The sequence below is a fragment of the Vicia villosa genome, linkage group LG6, assembly GCF_029867415.1.
Source record: "Vicia villosa cultivar HV-30 ecotype Madison, WI linkage group LG6, Vvil1.0, whole genome shotgun sequence".
Taxonomy (NCBI): Eukaryota; Viridiplantae; Streptophyta; class Magnoliopsida; order Fabales; family Fabaceae; genus Vicia; species Vicia villosa.
In genome coordinates, this window is record NC_081185.1 from 160,894,554 (window position 1) to 160,910,639 (window position 16,086).

The window sequence follows — 16,086 nt, forward strand, 5'->3', positions numbered from 1 at the left end:
TTATATTTACATATAGTTTTGGTCATCTCATTTTAAAAAACTGAAGCTTTGTCTTCTCTTTTGAAAATTAAAATTTTGTCCTACAATATTATTTTGTGTGTTTTTGTCCTTAGTTTGGAATTCATTGTTATGACATTAAATTGAAATGCCTATGTGAATAAACTTAACGTCACATGTCATCAAAATCTTCTAGAAAATATGATATGGATTGGATATCAAAATTGTTCATTTAGACAATGCCATATCAATAAAATTGACCAAAAAATGAAACGGAAATCAAAACAATTTTTTTAAAGAAAATTAAGGACAAAACTTAATTTTAAATGAAATATCAATTTTTTTTTTAATAAAAAAAGTAGAAGAATCAAAATTAGATCTAAGCCATAATTTTATATGGAAGAGGCTTGGAAATATTACTCTGATGTGGTATTGATTTAGACAATTTGTCATTCCACTCCATGAGTCTCTTACGTACTATCGAATTGACAAAAATGTCCCCGTGTTCTGTGGATGTATTTTCGAAAGCACTCATTTTTTTGTTTAACGTTGTTTTGTTCCGTAGCTGGAGTTACAGAACTCTTCCGTAGATGCATCTACGGAAAGGTTTGACGTTATAACTCGCGCCAGACCTTTCCCCTCCCTCATTTTTTTCATTTCAAACTCTCAACTCTAAAACACTCTCAAATTCAAATATCAAACTTCAAATTTCTTTCTCCCGAGTTTGGCTACGTTGTCAACATCAAATTCAAATCTCTATCAAGTTCAAATCTCTATTTTAATCGGTAAGTTTTTAAAATTTTGAGTTATTTTAGAGTATTTGTGAAATCGAATTAGAATTTAATATTTAGGTGTATAAATGATTCGATATGTTTAGAAATATAGTTTAGAGACAATGTAGGTGATGTTTGAGGTTTATTACGGATGATCAAGCCAAAAAATGGAGTTTTTGGGTGATTGAACAGTGGAGTTACGCCATTGTTACGTTTCTGAGCTTCAGTGCCTTCCGTAGATGCACCTACAAAAGAGATGAACGTTAGGGCATTCCGTAGATGCATTTACGGAAACACCATAGTTTTTGAAACGAAGGTCCTTCCGTAGATGCATCTACGGAAGAGTATTTTTTTTCCTTTTCTTGTTTATTTATAAATCATTGTTCATTTATAGATACATAGTATCTAACTAGATGTTATCACAATGCAGATATTATGACCCACTGTCCGGATATGGATATACATGGAAGGACTGCACAACACGCATCCGTGAGGCGTGAACAGGCGCATGCAGTATCTCAAGTCACTGATGGAGCTGCCGTTCCACCTGATACTCCCGCTCCAGCCGGGCCTTCTCCATTTGTCCCAGTTGAGGGGCTCTCTACGTCTGTTCCACTGGAGGGGTCTTCCCATCCACTACTACACCACAGAGGCTCCGGGATGATGCTGAGGGTTCCTCACAGATGCCACCCCTCGTTGACGTCGTCGGGGCAGTTCTTCTACTTCTACTCCTGTGCCTATGCCAGTGACGATCGATGCAGGATTTGCTGTGCCACCTCCAGAGCTGCACGAGGATGAGCCGGTGCCAGAGCCTATTTGGTACCTGGGGGTCCCATAGATGCATCCCTTTTGACAGGGTATGAATATCATGTAGCCAGGCGTATATGGGATGGAGAGGTAAATTTTCTTTGTTAATTACTTTTTTTCTTCACTTTATGAATTTGCTTATTAATAATCGTGTTTATTTTTTAAAAAAAATTCAGGATAAGGATCCGCAGAGGTTCTACAACCACGGTCGGAAGATTGCAGCTCTTGCGCAGCCAGACCAGTCGTGGTTCCCGGATGTACTAGCAGTTTCTAGCCCGAGGGAACTATGTCAGATGGGCTACACGATGATACATAATGGGATGCTGATGACATTTGCAAAGAGATGGCATTCGGAGACTTCCTCACTGTGAGATTACCATCACTCTTGATGATGTGACTACCTATCAGGGGTACCCTCCTTGGTCACAATAGGGTGACGAAGGAGGAAGCGATGGAGATGCTGATTGCTGAGCTGGGGTGCGATTCAAATGACGCACTAGAGGAGGTGCAGAGGACCCGCGGGGCGCATGTCAGCAATTTAGGCTCTCGTAAATTCAGCAAACACGATAACGAATTAAGTAAACGCTGATGTGATTACAGTCAAGGATCATACAAACATCGAATTAAATCAACATACTTCATGAAATTTGGATTAAGCAAGCAAGAATCATAGAATAAAATTGAAAGAAATAAAAACTGAATTGAAATTATTATAACATCAGGGTGTTGGAACTTGAATTTAGCAAATCAACAAATGGAATGAGTTCTCCATGGATTTCCGTACAAAGCTTCCGAAATAATTTGTGAACAGTAAAATTCGAAGGTGAACATACCGTGGCTGATTTCCTTTTATAAAAAAGGATTGCACACTAATTTAAATCGGGTCGGAAAATAATAAAACCGGCTCAAAATTAATTAATTTATAAAGTCTGAAACTTCAACGAATTATGTGACACTCCTGCACTCAGAATTAGATTTTGGCTTCATCAGGAAAAATTGTAGCTCTTTCTCTTAACTTTTAAACGCATATTAGAACGCTCAAAACGGCATCCTGTAGCTCCAATTATGATCACACAGTGAATATATTTCAAATAACCGCTAAATCTAAAAACAACATACGAAAATAAATTAAAGGCAAACATAAACTTAATTCTAAAAACATGATAAAATAATAAAATAAAATAAATAAACCAAACTAGGAAAAAGCCTAAGTACAATCATAGAAGAATGTGCATCAAAATGCACTGATCATAAATTAATCCATTCGTAAGTGAGTCGGACTCTTATTTTTGCTAAAAGTTAATATATAAATATATATTCGTATAACTTACGAAAGTGCACATTCGGACGGGATTTTAACCAAATACGCACCAAACCCCCTTTTTTATTTCCAACAAAAACAGTCTAAAACTCTTCTCACTTCCATTCCTCACTTTGAACTTGTTTTTGCCAATCCAAATTTCCTTTCTACTTCATCTAAACCAAATAGTTTGTCAATTTTTATTCTCTAACATTCAATCATTCAAAGTGCTCAACATTGGTAAGTTTTTTAATCCAATTTTTTTTCACATTTGATTTTTTATACAAGCATTAAGAAATAGGAACATTAGGTTTTGAAAAGTGCATTTACCTAACAATGACTATAATATTGCAAAGAGGTAAAATTATTTTGTCATGAAAATAGAAAAGAAATTTTGAAATAAAGGAGAGACGATAGAAAGAAGAAAGATTTCATAATGCTGAAATCTAGAGTGAGGAAAATGAGATGAAAAAATCTTTATTTATAGTCGAATATCTGATCTAAATGGGAGAAAACACGAGAGAAATGGAGTGGATTTGGTCCAAAACTAGTCGTTATGAAACTTGGTCTGCAAGGAAATGTGGAAAAAAATCGTGGAAACTTGTTTGAAAACTAGGGATACCATCATCAATTAATAATTAATTAATTTACAGTACACCAATTAATTAATTAATATTAAATAAAATTTACCATTTCGGATACCAAAAAATAATGGAGCACCCAAATCCAGCCCAACCCAAATCGGCCATAAGGTGACAGATGCGTGATGATTTATGGTGGGGCGCTCTCACCCTTTCACAAAATTGCATATCTCTTCGGAACGGCCCAAATGACCATATATATATATATATATATATATATATATATATATATATATATATATATATATATATATATATATATATATATATATATATATATATATATATATATATATATATATATATATATATATATATGAGGAGGGTTATATTTACTCTAGGAGTAAGTTATTATAACTTACTCCAAATCTAGACCATTAATTCTTCTCAATCTAATAGTTAAAAATAATAAGTAATAGTTTTCTCTCTCCACATTTAATTACTTATTATTTTTGACCACTAGATTGAAAAGAATCAATGGTCTAGATTTGGAGTAAGTTATAATAACTTACTCCTGGAGTAAATATAACCCTCCTCTCTCTCTCTCTCTCTCTCTCTATATATATATATATATATATATATATATATATATATATATATATATATATATATATATATATATATATATATATATATATATATATATATAAACACTATTATGTGATATTCCTTCAATGTGAGAACTTGAAGAACTTTTTCAAATTATTATTCATTTATTGTCAACTTAATATCAACAATGTTTTTCAATTCCCCACTAGATCTTTCATTTCCAACCAATGAAGATTCTAAGTTCAAACCAAGATTGTCTCTCATGCAAAGATAAAGATAAAGTAAAAATGGACGTCGAGCCTCTTAAAAAACACAGTCATGAGAGCATGACATATATGCTCTTCATATTTCTCGACCTTTGCAAATGAAGAGTCGGGGGCCTACATAGAAGTGATTACTTAGAAGAATTGTAATTAATAGCAACTTGCAATGGAGGAACATACGAAGTCACTTTGCAAAAAAGTGCACTTGGAAGCTGGTAAAAGAATTTAAGGATCAAAACTGGTAGCTGTAAGAGAAAGGAATTCATAAAATCATCCTCCTAGATACAAGGTTAGACTAGTGGCAATGTGACTTACTCAAAGAAAGGGTGTAGACTTCAAAGAAATTCTCAATTTTGTAATTAAACATTTTTCAATAAGGATCATATTATCAATGGATCCTCAATTTAGGACGGACAATGAACAACTGAATGTCAAGACAACCTTCCTACTCGATGAACTCGAAGATCAAATTTTCATGACGCAACTTAAGGTGATTGAAGTAAAGGGTAAATGTGTCAATGGTACACGAGTTTTGACAATTTTATTTTAAGCATCAAGTACAAATGGGGTAATTGTGGCAACATTGTTTAGCATAAGAAGCTGGAAAATAAACACTATGTTTATGTGCTTTTATATATTGATTGCAAGTAAAAATATGGTTGACGTTGAAGGCCTAAAAAAGTTTTTGGCATGGAAATGATTAAGCATTTGGATATTAATGTTATGTATATAGCTCAGGATAGCTATGCCAAAAGCTGGTATGTATTGGCAATATTTGGAAATATAATAAGTTGGTAGGCATCACTCCAACATACGATAGCTCTATCAATAACAAAAGCTTAGTACATGTTTGGATATAAGTTTGGAATGGCTAGACGTGCGTTTAAAGGATCCTCCACCGTGAAAACCAGAAGCGACAAATAGTAGCTTCTACGTAAACGTGATAATTTATCGTGCTTTTGGATAACCCAACACCACCCCAAACATGCTTTTAATATATTGGTGTTATTGATGGTATAAAAAAAAATATTAGGGTTAAGGGATATGATCAATGAGCTTGGAGTTTTCACAAAACAATTATGTTACCATCAATGAGCTTGGAGTTTCAGTCTTGTGTGAGAATCAAAGTGCTATTCATCCATGCAAGAACTATGCATATTATGAAAGGACAAAAACACATTGAAACAGCTTTATTAGCTTTATTTGATCAGAAACATCATAAATAACTTATCGCATAGTTAAGGTTATTAAGGTTCACAATGAAAAAAATAAGTATATTAGACAAATATTCAGCAGATTGTAATGTATCCACATATAATTTCAGAGACTGAGAGTAAGAGTAGCAAGTAGCAAATTGGAAAATTCCAACACAGAAGCACTCTCAAGTCCAAACATAAATTGGATGCATGTCCTCTGCATTAGTGTTACGCTTGTTGAAGACCATTAGTGTTACGCTTGTTGAAGACCATTAGTGTTATTTAGATATTTTTGATATTTTAAAGCCATATTTGTAGAGTAAATAGACTCTAAATGTAATGGAACACTTTTCCCCTCTGCCGAAGGGAAGGAACTTAGCAATAAAGAACACCAAGAACAAGGAGGGGAAAATCACAAACAAATTCATAAAATAAATTTAAAACTGCCTCAACAATAAATAAAAAAGTACAAATTAACTAAATATCTCAGGTGGTATAAAATTTCTGCCACTCATGTTCTCCCAAAAACAAAAGTGAAAAAGTTCATTAGCTACCAAAAAAGCCTTTCCAGATGTTACATTGGGGGGCAAGAAAGATAAATATAAATTGTGTGATGGGACTTCACGATAAAAAAACACTGGCTTATTCCCAACCAGTCGCCTGGATAGATTCAACTACGGGAGCACCTGTTTGTTGTGGTGGAGGAACAGCTTCACCCCAGTCCCCTGCAACTGCAAGATGATAACTCTATCAACAAAACAAGAATAAAACCTAAAAAAAAGTTAAATCAATCACTTGCTACATAATTCAATCCCTTGAGAAATCTTGAAGAGAGAATCAACAAGTAAATGATAAACATTGGCATAGTGAAGTAAGAATAAAATTAACAAATACAGATAATAGCTGCCAAAAGAAAATTTGAGATCAAATCTGAAGGGCAGTTCCAAAATAGTCAACAGTATAGAATTACACACCAGCTTCTGGGGCTGTCCAGTTTACAGCAGGAACTGCGGGAATGGGCTGTGGAACTGCATCACTCCATGATGATTGATCAATGGCAGCAGGCCATTGTCCATCATTGGGGATAGAAGCTGCATTGAAATCGGCAATGGCATAATCTGGAGCAAGAACTTCATCTTCCTCTTGCTCCTTGGCCTCCTCTGGTTCTCTATAGAAGAATAGATCCACCTGCATTAAAAAAAACCAAACCTTAGTTAGAGACAATGTACTTGTTGTTAACCTACAAAATTAACAAAGTACAATGGGATGGATGCATGTAGAATCTAACACAATACTACACATACACTACCATTTAACTTCACACTCCATAATCTAACACATGACTACACATACACTCTATCATTTAACTTCACACTACACAATCTAAAACAAGACTACACATACTCTGTCATAAACTAACACAAGACTACACATAGACACAGTCTATCAATTCACTTCACATTGCAGAATCTAACCCAATACTACACATACTCTATCAATTAGAGAAAATAGACTAAACACACTTCATCGATGACAGAGAAAAGAATACACATACTCTATATCAATAAGAAAAAATTGACTACACATACTCGATCAATTATCAATAACAAAAAAATGTACTACGCATACTCGATCAATTATAAAATTCAAAAAACAGTTTACCATGACATCCCACTTAAGGCCAGGGCGAATAGTACCACGCATCTGCAACACCATCCTAGCCAAAAGCCAAAAGAGACAACCAATGCTATGCTTTCCCTTGTTGTTGGCAGGAATTCCAATATCAACATATCTCATTGGAGAATCAGTATCACAGAAGGCAATTGTGGGAATATTTCCAAGTGCAGCTTCCTTAATTGGCTGCACTCAAACAAAACATAAACAGAATTACACAAATAATCTATAAATATAACTAACTTTCACAGTTCATAAAAATAAAACTAAAAAGTTGGATAATGGTGAAACCTGGTGATCGGTTCTTGGGTCAGTGAGGATGAGAAGACGGGGCTCACTGAATGAAGTTTGAAGCTGATTGGTGAATGTACCAGGAGTATGTCTACCAGCAATAGCATGAGCACCAGTATACTGAGCAAATTTGAGAACAGCTCTCTGTCCATAAGGTCTAGCAGATTGAACAATGATGTCCTGAGGGTTTTCAATAGCTACAATAACCCTAGCCGCAAGTTGCAGCTTCTCCCATGTTTTTCCAAGATTAATAATGTAAATACCTTAACAAATTCACACACAAAATCAATTCATAATTTCTAATTTCTAAGCTACGTTTTCGTGAAATTTCATTTTCATTTTCTAGGGTTTGAAGTGTTACCGTCATTTCGGCGCTTGAATATGTATCGCTCCATTTGGAAATCACAATTCTTTGTACCGAGATGGACATCGGCGGCTAACATCATCTGGATGTCGGCTTCTTTCTGAGAGAGCTGTCGTGGTGGGGCTGAGTTGGTGGCGGCCATGGTGACGGAGAGAAATTGGCGCGTCGGAGAGAGATCGGAGCGGCGGTTAGGGTGATCTCTGTTCTCTTAGAACTGAAAAGGGTAGGGTTTTGAGATTTCTGGTGGATAAATACGGCCCATGATTCTATTAATGGGCCTTTACAACTAAAGCCCAAAATATGGATTAGCATTCAAATATTTAACCAAAGATAAATTAATCTTAGATGAATAAATATCTAATTTTTTAACATTTTAATCTTTCATTTTAAAATTTATTTAACTATTCATGAGGTTGTTTTTATCTCCATCAATTTTGCATAGATGACACATATTTTTTTTAGACACATCACATATTTGACATTTTTATTTACTAAATAACTACGACATATTATCATCACTATGACACCAATTTGACATGTCATTTCTCTGAAGAAAACAAATATTTTATAATATAAAGGTTTAAGTACATTTTTTATTCCTCTATTTTAAAACTAAAATTTTTTTGGATTTTTTTTAAATTAATTAATATAATTTAAAAAAAAAAAAGTGACATAAGGCCAATGTCTTTGTAACATCTTTCCAATCCACAAGTGACGACTATTTTATTTTTGTGTAAGCTATATAAATAGTGAGAGTAAGTGATACGAAAATGATATGGGACTTCATTAGTAAAAAGTTGATATAACTTCTTCAAATGTATCCATTTAAATATTAACAAGTATGAATGTCTAACTCTAAAGCGGAAACTATTGCTTTATGCATTGATAATAATCCATATAATATATATATATATATATATATATATATATATATATATATATATATATATATATATATATATATATATATATATATATATATATATATATATATATATATATATATATATATATATATATATAAGGGACAATTTTACTACCCATCACAAAAAATTGGGTAGTGTACCTCCAATCAATCATATAATTCTATCTAATTTAACATATTTAATTATTTATTAAAATACTACAAATATTTGTTGTTAAAAAAAAATTATAAAGGAGATAACCTAACCCAACTTTTTGAGTTGGATAAATAAGAATTCACCATATATATATATATATATATATATATATATATATATATATATATATATATATATATATATATATATATATATATATATATATATATATATATATATATATATATATATATATATATATATATATATATATATATATATATATATATATATATATATCGTCACATTTTCATGACTAGAATAAAGTTGGCTATACTAATTTTCTACATGACTTGTTTCTATAGCTCAAAAGGGGTTGTAGTATTAACCTGTGTTTCCAAATATATGCTTCATATATTTCCACAACAAGATAAGGATTCCCATAAAAGCATCATGCTCCTGGATCCTAAAAACAATATTAAAACAAAGGCAACATTTGGATAATCCCTAGCTGGAATGACATGATACAAAAGAAGAGATTTCAGGCTAAACTTGTGTATCAGGATCTGAAATATGACCAACCTGATGTGGAGTGGAAATGTGTATTCTTCAAAAACTTAGCCAGGCCAAAAGTAAAATTTATCCTTTGAGTTGCTTGCTGCAACAAGCTCGCTACAAAAGAGAGGCTTCATAGGTTTGGCCTCATCAACAACAACAAATGCTGCTTCTGTGATACCTAAGAAACTTTAAGCCATTTGATGTTCCAATGTAATAAAATGAAAGAAATTCGGAGTTTTGTGCTTGATTGGTTGCAGGTGGACAGGGATCCCACACATTGGGATGATGAACTCAAGTGGGTCTTAGAGAAAAGTAAAGGAAAAGGCAACAGGGTGATGACTCTAAAGTGTACTTTTACTCAAGCTGTGTATGAAACGTGGATTTTTATAAATCAATTCTGCTTTGAGAATCGTATTGACAGTCGTAGTATAGGTCATAAAATAATGGAGAATGTTATATATATAGGTGATGGATGAACCATAGGATGTCATAGGTTCTGTTGTGTTGCTCGTGGCTGGATCTTTGAATCGCCGTGTATTGACTGTTTTGACATTTGAATAAAGTATTTCATTTCCAAAAAAAACAAGACATGGATTAATGTCCACTAATTCTATATAATCTTCATTTTTAGTGAGGTTGTCCATGTTCTCCGTGATCATTGCCAAGGTTGAATCTTGCAATTGGTTGGCATTGTGCTGATGTGTAAAGACCTTATACTTTTCTACTAAAACTAAAGGAATGCTTAAACAATGTATAAGTAATTAACAAAAGCACGAAGGGCGTCGTATGATACATCAACAATCTTAATGGTGCTACCTCGACTTTCATCCATACCATGCTCATTGCTCAAGCATGGCTATGAAGAATGAAGAACGACAAACCTATTCAACCATTGCACACGGCCTCAAATTTTACGGGACGCCAATTTTTTTAATTTCTTTGTAATTATTCACTTATTAATTAATGACATTAATAGCTCATTTCTTTGTAATCTTTCAATAATCAATGATATTAATAGTGAGATGAAAGTCTCATCAATAGAATGTATCCTTGGACAGCTGGTTTCAAAGACTTCGACATCGACATTCTTCATTTCATAGTTGATAGCAAAGACTTGTCTAGGCTGACCAAAGGCCCAACAAGACCAAGACAATCCAGCAAGGCGCTTTAGAATTAATGAACAAGTTGACCTCCACTCATGAGCATTGCATATGAGCACAACCTCATTCCTCATCTTAATCGTTGATCTAGATCCAATGGTCGTTAGCACTCTAAGTCAGATTAATCGGAAATAGTTCTATCCGCCTCCTAAAATTAAGTGAGACTCAAGGTTACACCCATATATTTATTTACACAGTGTTACATAGTTGCACTTATTTCAAACACTCAATTGAGCGTTTCAATACTATTGTTGCAGGTAACCTTTCTTGATCATCAAAGAACATAACTTTTGTCACGATAATCATTTTCAACATTTCATCTACTTATATTTTGTGAAGCACAAGTACACTTTTTTAAGCAAAATACCAGGTACCAGTACGCGTATGGTACGTACCAACTTCGTACTCTTTTTTTAATAATTTTTTTTTTATGTTTGGTACGAGTGTTGGTACATGATTGGCACATGTATCCACAAAAGATATAGTTTTTTTTTTTTTTTCCGGTTCATACAGTTTCAGATTTTTTCAAAGTGTTAAATTTAAGTTTTTTGTTTATTTATAAAAAGAGAAGTAAACAATCAATTCTATATAATTTTACACTTGTGTGTCTGACTGTCTGCGCTGCTACTATGCAACTTTCAAATTCCAGTCTTTGATATTATGAATTATTGACGCGTTTCAAATGTGACTTTTTTATGCTATTAATCTTGACTCTTTTTTTATTAAATTATTTTTTATTTTAATATTTTGTTATCATTTAAACAATATAATTCTTTAATATTTACATAAAAAATAATAGTTATTTTATGTTATTTTTTTTAAATATAATTAGTTTATGTTATTTTTATAATTATTTTTAAAAGTATTATAATGCCTTACTCTTTCTGGCCTTACTTCAAGTTTTTTTAAAATATTTTATTCCATACCCATACCCATATAAAAAACTGAATATGTACGGTGCGACGGAGTTTATATTTCAATCCAGAATAAAAAATACAATTTTGTTAATATAATTTTTTTTGTCAAAATATATATTGACCAAATTTTGAACTGTGTTAATCAAATTTTAATATTTTATTAATTAAAATAGTTTAAAAATATATATTAAAAGAAAAAAGAATGAATGAAAAACACTATTTATATATTTGTAAACAATATCTACGGTGTATGTTCAAATGTAAATAATATTTTTTTTAAAAAATAAATATTAAATAAGATGTTTTAGTAAGTAAACTTATAATTAGTTTATTTTCACAAAAATAGACTCATAGTGTTCTTTCTCTAAAGATGGCATGCATTTTGTTAAGAGTGGATTAAGGAACGACAAAATGGCTGAAACGTTAGGTTTTAAAAACATGAAATGTTAATTATGCCACGCACGAATCCTTGACAGCACCGCCAACAAGTTAACCGGAGATATGATATGATGGTGTATGCATGTTGGTTAAGAGTGGATTAAGGAACGACTGGAAATAATAATGACACGTATGCATGTTAGATAACTGTTTTAATTATTTAATTATTTGATTGTACTATATTCAATTATTTAATTACATTAAATTAATTTGGATGAGTTACTTTCCAAAGAATGTGTGTGAAATTTCAAAGTATTTTCTTGTATTTTAAGTGGTTCCTTCCTCATGAATACGGTTGACTTGGCTAAGTTGACTTCATTTTCATTATTCCTCCTTTCATTCTACAATTGTTGGTTCATTTTCTTCCATTTTTCTTCTCAGATCTCACAATATATATGAACTATTTACACGTTAGTGGAAATCACTTTCAAAATTTGTTCACTAGCTTTTGGCTTTTTCCTTTTAGCTAGAATGGATAATCACAAGGGAAAGAGTATCAATTTTGAGCCATTCGTTTGGAAAATTGAGAATTTTTCTAAACAAAACACCAAGAATCTACGTTCCAAGTCTTTCCGAATTGGAGGTTATAAATGGTACGTGCAAATTAATTTGACCAAGTTTTCAATATTTTGTATTGTAGATTTACTACTTCTAGAGAAAAAAAAATCTTGAATAATGATAATAGAGTAGAAGTTAAAAGATAAATTATGTCAACTTTTTAAATTTTTTTTTATAATCACTTAATAGGAGGATTCTGTTGCATCCATTAAGCAAAAATGTGGAGCATTTTTCATTATATTTGATGGTTGCGGATTCTTTACCGGCGTATGGATGGAGCAGAAAAACACATTTCAAATTGGTTCTTGTTAATCAAACAGATGACAACAAGTCGGTTGTAAAAGGTACACATCACTGATTCATTTTGAGTGTTTTGTTCTTAATATGTGGTTGATTTTAAAGCAAGTAACATATGTTTTGCGCAGTATTATCAAGATAAAAAAAACCAGATGTTCTTGTTTCTGACCCGATCGTATTAGTCTCATAGCGTGTCCAAAAGATCTAAGTCGTGAGGATACATTGAAATGACCAATGAGAGTTAATGATGTTAATTATTATGGATTAAAAATTTATTTTGTATAAATTTTGTTGATTTGATCATTATCAATTTTTATTTTTATTTGGGTGTAATTTTTTGTTTTGAATAGTTTAGTGGCAAAACTCTTATACTAAATACTAAAAATCGAAGAATTGTGATTTCAATTCCGCAACTTAGCTTATCAAATATTTTACATTCTTATCATATTCTAAATTTATAATTGAGAATTAGTATTCATGCATTTCCAGAGACTCATCAGAAGTTCAATGGCGGATATCGTAGTTGGGGCTCATTCTTTCTAAATCTAAGTGATTTCCATGACACAAAACAAGGCTATCTTGTAAACAACACATGCATCATTGAAGTTCATATCAACGTTCAAGCTTCATCACAAATAGAATCCTCAAAACAAGAACAAGGTGTCACAGAAACATCAGATGAAAGTAGTACAATCGGATCATTTGACTCCAATGAAACAGGAACACCAGATTTGACACTAAGAGACCTCTTAGATTTGGATAGTTTAGGTGATGAAGAAGCAAGTTTTATTCCATTATTAGAAGAAGCATGTATTTGGCATCCATCTTTGATAAGAAGCCAAAGTAAAAGAACTCAAAGATTCAAATCATGGGCATTCTCATCTTTAGGTCAAGTTTTGCATATATTAAAGACAAGTAAAGTGAAGGATATGAATGAAGAAGTGAGTGATAACCTTAGAGGTTTATGGGAGGAGCTTGTTATGGCCTCTGGATTTAACTTGGATTGGTTGGAACCTTATGTTGAATCTGCATTGAGTATGAGAAAACATTTGGAGAGGACATTGAAAGTGAATGAGTTGAAGGGAAGTATTGTTGATTTGGAGAATAAAATGAGAAAACTTAGAGGAGAATTGGCTGAGGCAGAAGTTGAGTTTGAGGAAGCAAAGAAAGTCTTGAATGAGTTAAACAAAGGATACATAGATATTGATTTGAATGCTGATTTATCTTACAATGTTTTTTAGTATATGTTTGAAATTAGGATAAGATGGAAAAAATTATACTTTGAAGTTTTAACAAAATTACATTGTTATTAATCTCAAATATATTCACAAAATTGTGAGATGTACATTTCATGATATTGAAGATTTAGGAACATGTTAACATTTCTTTCCTTCCGATTTTATTTATTTACAAGGCATTATATGCTTCTTATTCTTCTTCTTTTTTGTTTTTTTTCTTCTTCTTGTTTTATTGATAAAAATATTTTTTCTTCAATATAACTCTACTTACTTTTAATGATGTGATGTATTGTAACACTTGTAAATGGTGTCCTTCCTAATAGTGTGTTAAGTGTTAAACAAAGATCAAAGTGTTAATGGATAACATTTTACTTTCTTAGAAATTTCTTTTGAGGGACTCTAATGGAAAATTTGACCATCCAATTTATACTCAATGATTTTGAAGTGGTTATGATTCTATTACACTATATTTGTATTGTAATTAAAACTCCTATGATAATATCAATTGAGATATTTGATAACAAGTATTTCTTTCGGAGTGGAGGTGGAACTTATTTCACAAATTTTTATTTTTTATTTTTATTCGTTAGCACGTTTTTAGACATATAATAATATAGAATAAATACCTTTGATAAGAGCCTTGATGTTTACCTACATGATGAATTTCTTGTCAACTGAAATATAAAATAAAATGGTCTTAACATTTTAAAAAAAGAAAAAAAATAGAGAATAAGAAAATAATGATTGCTATTATTGAATTGTATAAATTGAATTATAAACTATGTCTATTTATATACAACTAACTTGTACATTAAGTCGGCTAACAAACTCTAATTAGATTTGAAGCTGGATTACTCAACTTAGATTATATCTTATATCTCAATATACCCCATATAATCCAAGTTGTCGAATATACGCTACGCATAGTCGATCTAAACTATTCCTAATTTCTTTATCAAATTTAAGAATCCGCCGATCTTCAATTCTTTGGTGAAAATATCGGCCAACTGTGCTTCACTTTAGCAATGCCTTACTTCAAGTTCACCTCGATTTACCTTCTCTCTTAAGAAGTCAAATTGCTTGACACGCAACATAGGATCCTGCTATATATTCAGACTCACATGATGACAATGCCACCACATGTTGCTTTCTCGAGCACCATGAGATTGGGGCACCAAAGATTTGAAATAAATAACTAGTTGTGTGTCTTCGATCTTCCTTATCTCGACACCAATCAACATCTGAATAACAATTAATTACAACTTCTTTGCTTTATATTCTCGTCGAAAATATAATTCCATAGTTTATCGATCCTTTTAAGTATCTAAGAATTCTTCTTGCAGCATTTATGTGTGACACCCTTGGTTCACTCATGTATCAATTTACTAATATGACTGCGAAACCTATATCAGGCCGGCTGTTGCACACATATCTCATAGATTCCACAATTTGTTTGAACAAAGTAGCATCGACCTTGTCCTCCTATCCACATTTCTCTAATTTCAAGTTTGGTTCGACATGTGAGGATGCATGATTCGACTCATCCATTCTGAATATATTAAGTATCTCTTTAACATACTTTCTTTGGTGTAGTGCCATACCTTACTTCGATATTCAAAATTCAATCTATAGGAAATAAGATAAGTTCCCATATCAAACATTTCAACTAAAATTCACATCTAACTAAAATGTTGACCAGCCTTGCTTGCATGCTAAGGCTACCACTAGTCAAACAATCTCGAATCTTGCTACTGATGCATATACTTCAAATTAGCCGCGTCCTGCTCTTTGAAGAAATCCTCGAGCTACCAATCTCATATTATGCCTTGCTATCGACCCATCGACACTTTGCTTTAACCTTAACACCCACTTCACTTTGATAGCTTTTGTGTGTGTTGGAAATTCGACTAACTCTTATGTGTTGTTTCTTTTGACTGCCAGTGACTCTTCGACCATAATTGACTTCTACTGTTTATATTTTAAAGCGTCACTATAGTTGATTGG

General features: G+C 32.2%; 2 protein-coding genes across 2 annotated transcripts; one reads left to right on the forward strand and one right to left on the reverse strand.

Annotated features, from left to right (window-relative positions):
- Positions 1-5,953: 5,953 nt before the first annotated feature.
- Positions 5,954-8,082, reverse strand: LOC131610881 (small ribosomal subunit protein uS2-like). Its single transcript, XM_058882939.1, has 5 exons — positions 7,853-8,082; positions 7,492-7,754; positions 7,189-7,386; positions 6,501-6,714; positions 5,954-6,257 (listed from the first exon to the last, which is right to left on the reverse strand). The coding sequence occupies exons 1-5, from the start codon at positions 7,995-7,997 to the stop codon at positions 6,169-6,171; spliced, it is 909 nt and encodes a 302-aa protein (XP_058738922.1). The 5' UTR covers positions 7,998-8,082; the 3' UTR covers positions 5,954-6,168.
- Positions 8,083-12,245: 4,163 nt separating this feature from the next.
- LOC131613012 (MATH domain and coiled-coil domain-containing protein At3g58270-like) lies at positions 12,246-14,263 on the forward strand. Its single transcript, XM_058884744.1, has 3 exons — positions 12,246-12,582; positions 12,737-12,891; positions 13,334-14,263. The coding sequence occupies exons 1-3, from the start codon at positions 12,461-12,463 to the stop codon at positions 14,083-14,085; spliced, it is 1,029 nt and encodes a 342-aa protein (XP_058740727.1). The 5' UTR covers positions 12,246-12,460; the 3' UTR covers positions 14,086-14,263.
- The last annotated feature ends 1,823 nt before the right edge of the window (positions 14,264-16,086 follow it).

Excerpts from the sequence above, each read along its gene's own strand:
- LOC131610881 (XM_058882939.1), bottom strand. The coding sequence starts at position 7,997 with ATGGCCGCCACCAACTCAGCCCCACCACGACAGCTCTCTCAGAAAGAA. Across the intron at positions 6,715-7,188 it reads GCCTTAAGTGGGATGTCATG|GTGGATCTATTCTTCTATAG; the intron begins GTAAACTGTTTT and ends TTTTTAATGCAG. Across the intron at positions 6,258-6,500 it reads CTGGACAGCCCCAGAAGCTG|TTGCAGGGGACTGGGGTGAA; the intron begins GTGTGTAATTCT and ends ATCATCTTGCAG.
- LOC131613012 (XM_058884744.1), top strand. The coding sequence starts at position 12,461 with ATGGATAATCACAAGGGAAAGAGTATCAATTTTGAGCCATTCGTTTGG. Across the intron at positions 12,583-12,736 it reads CGAATTGGAGGTTATAAATG|GAGGATTCTGTTGCATCCAT; the intron begins GTACGTGCAAAT and ends ATCACTTAATAG. Across the intron at positions 12,892-13,333 it reads CAACAAGTCGGTTGTAAAAG|AGACTCATCAGAAGTTCAAT; the intron begins GTACACATCACT and ends ATGCATTTCCAG.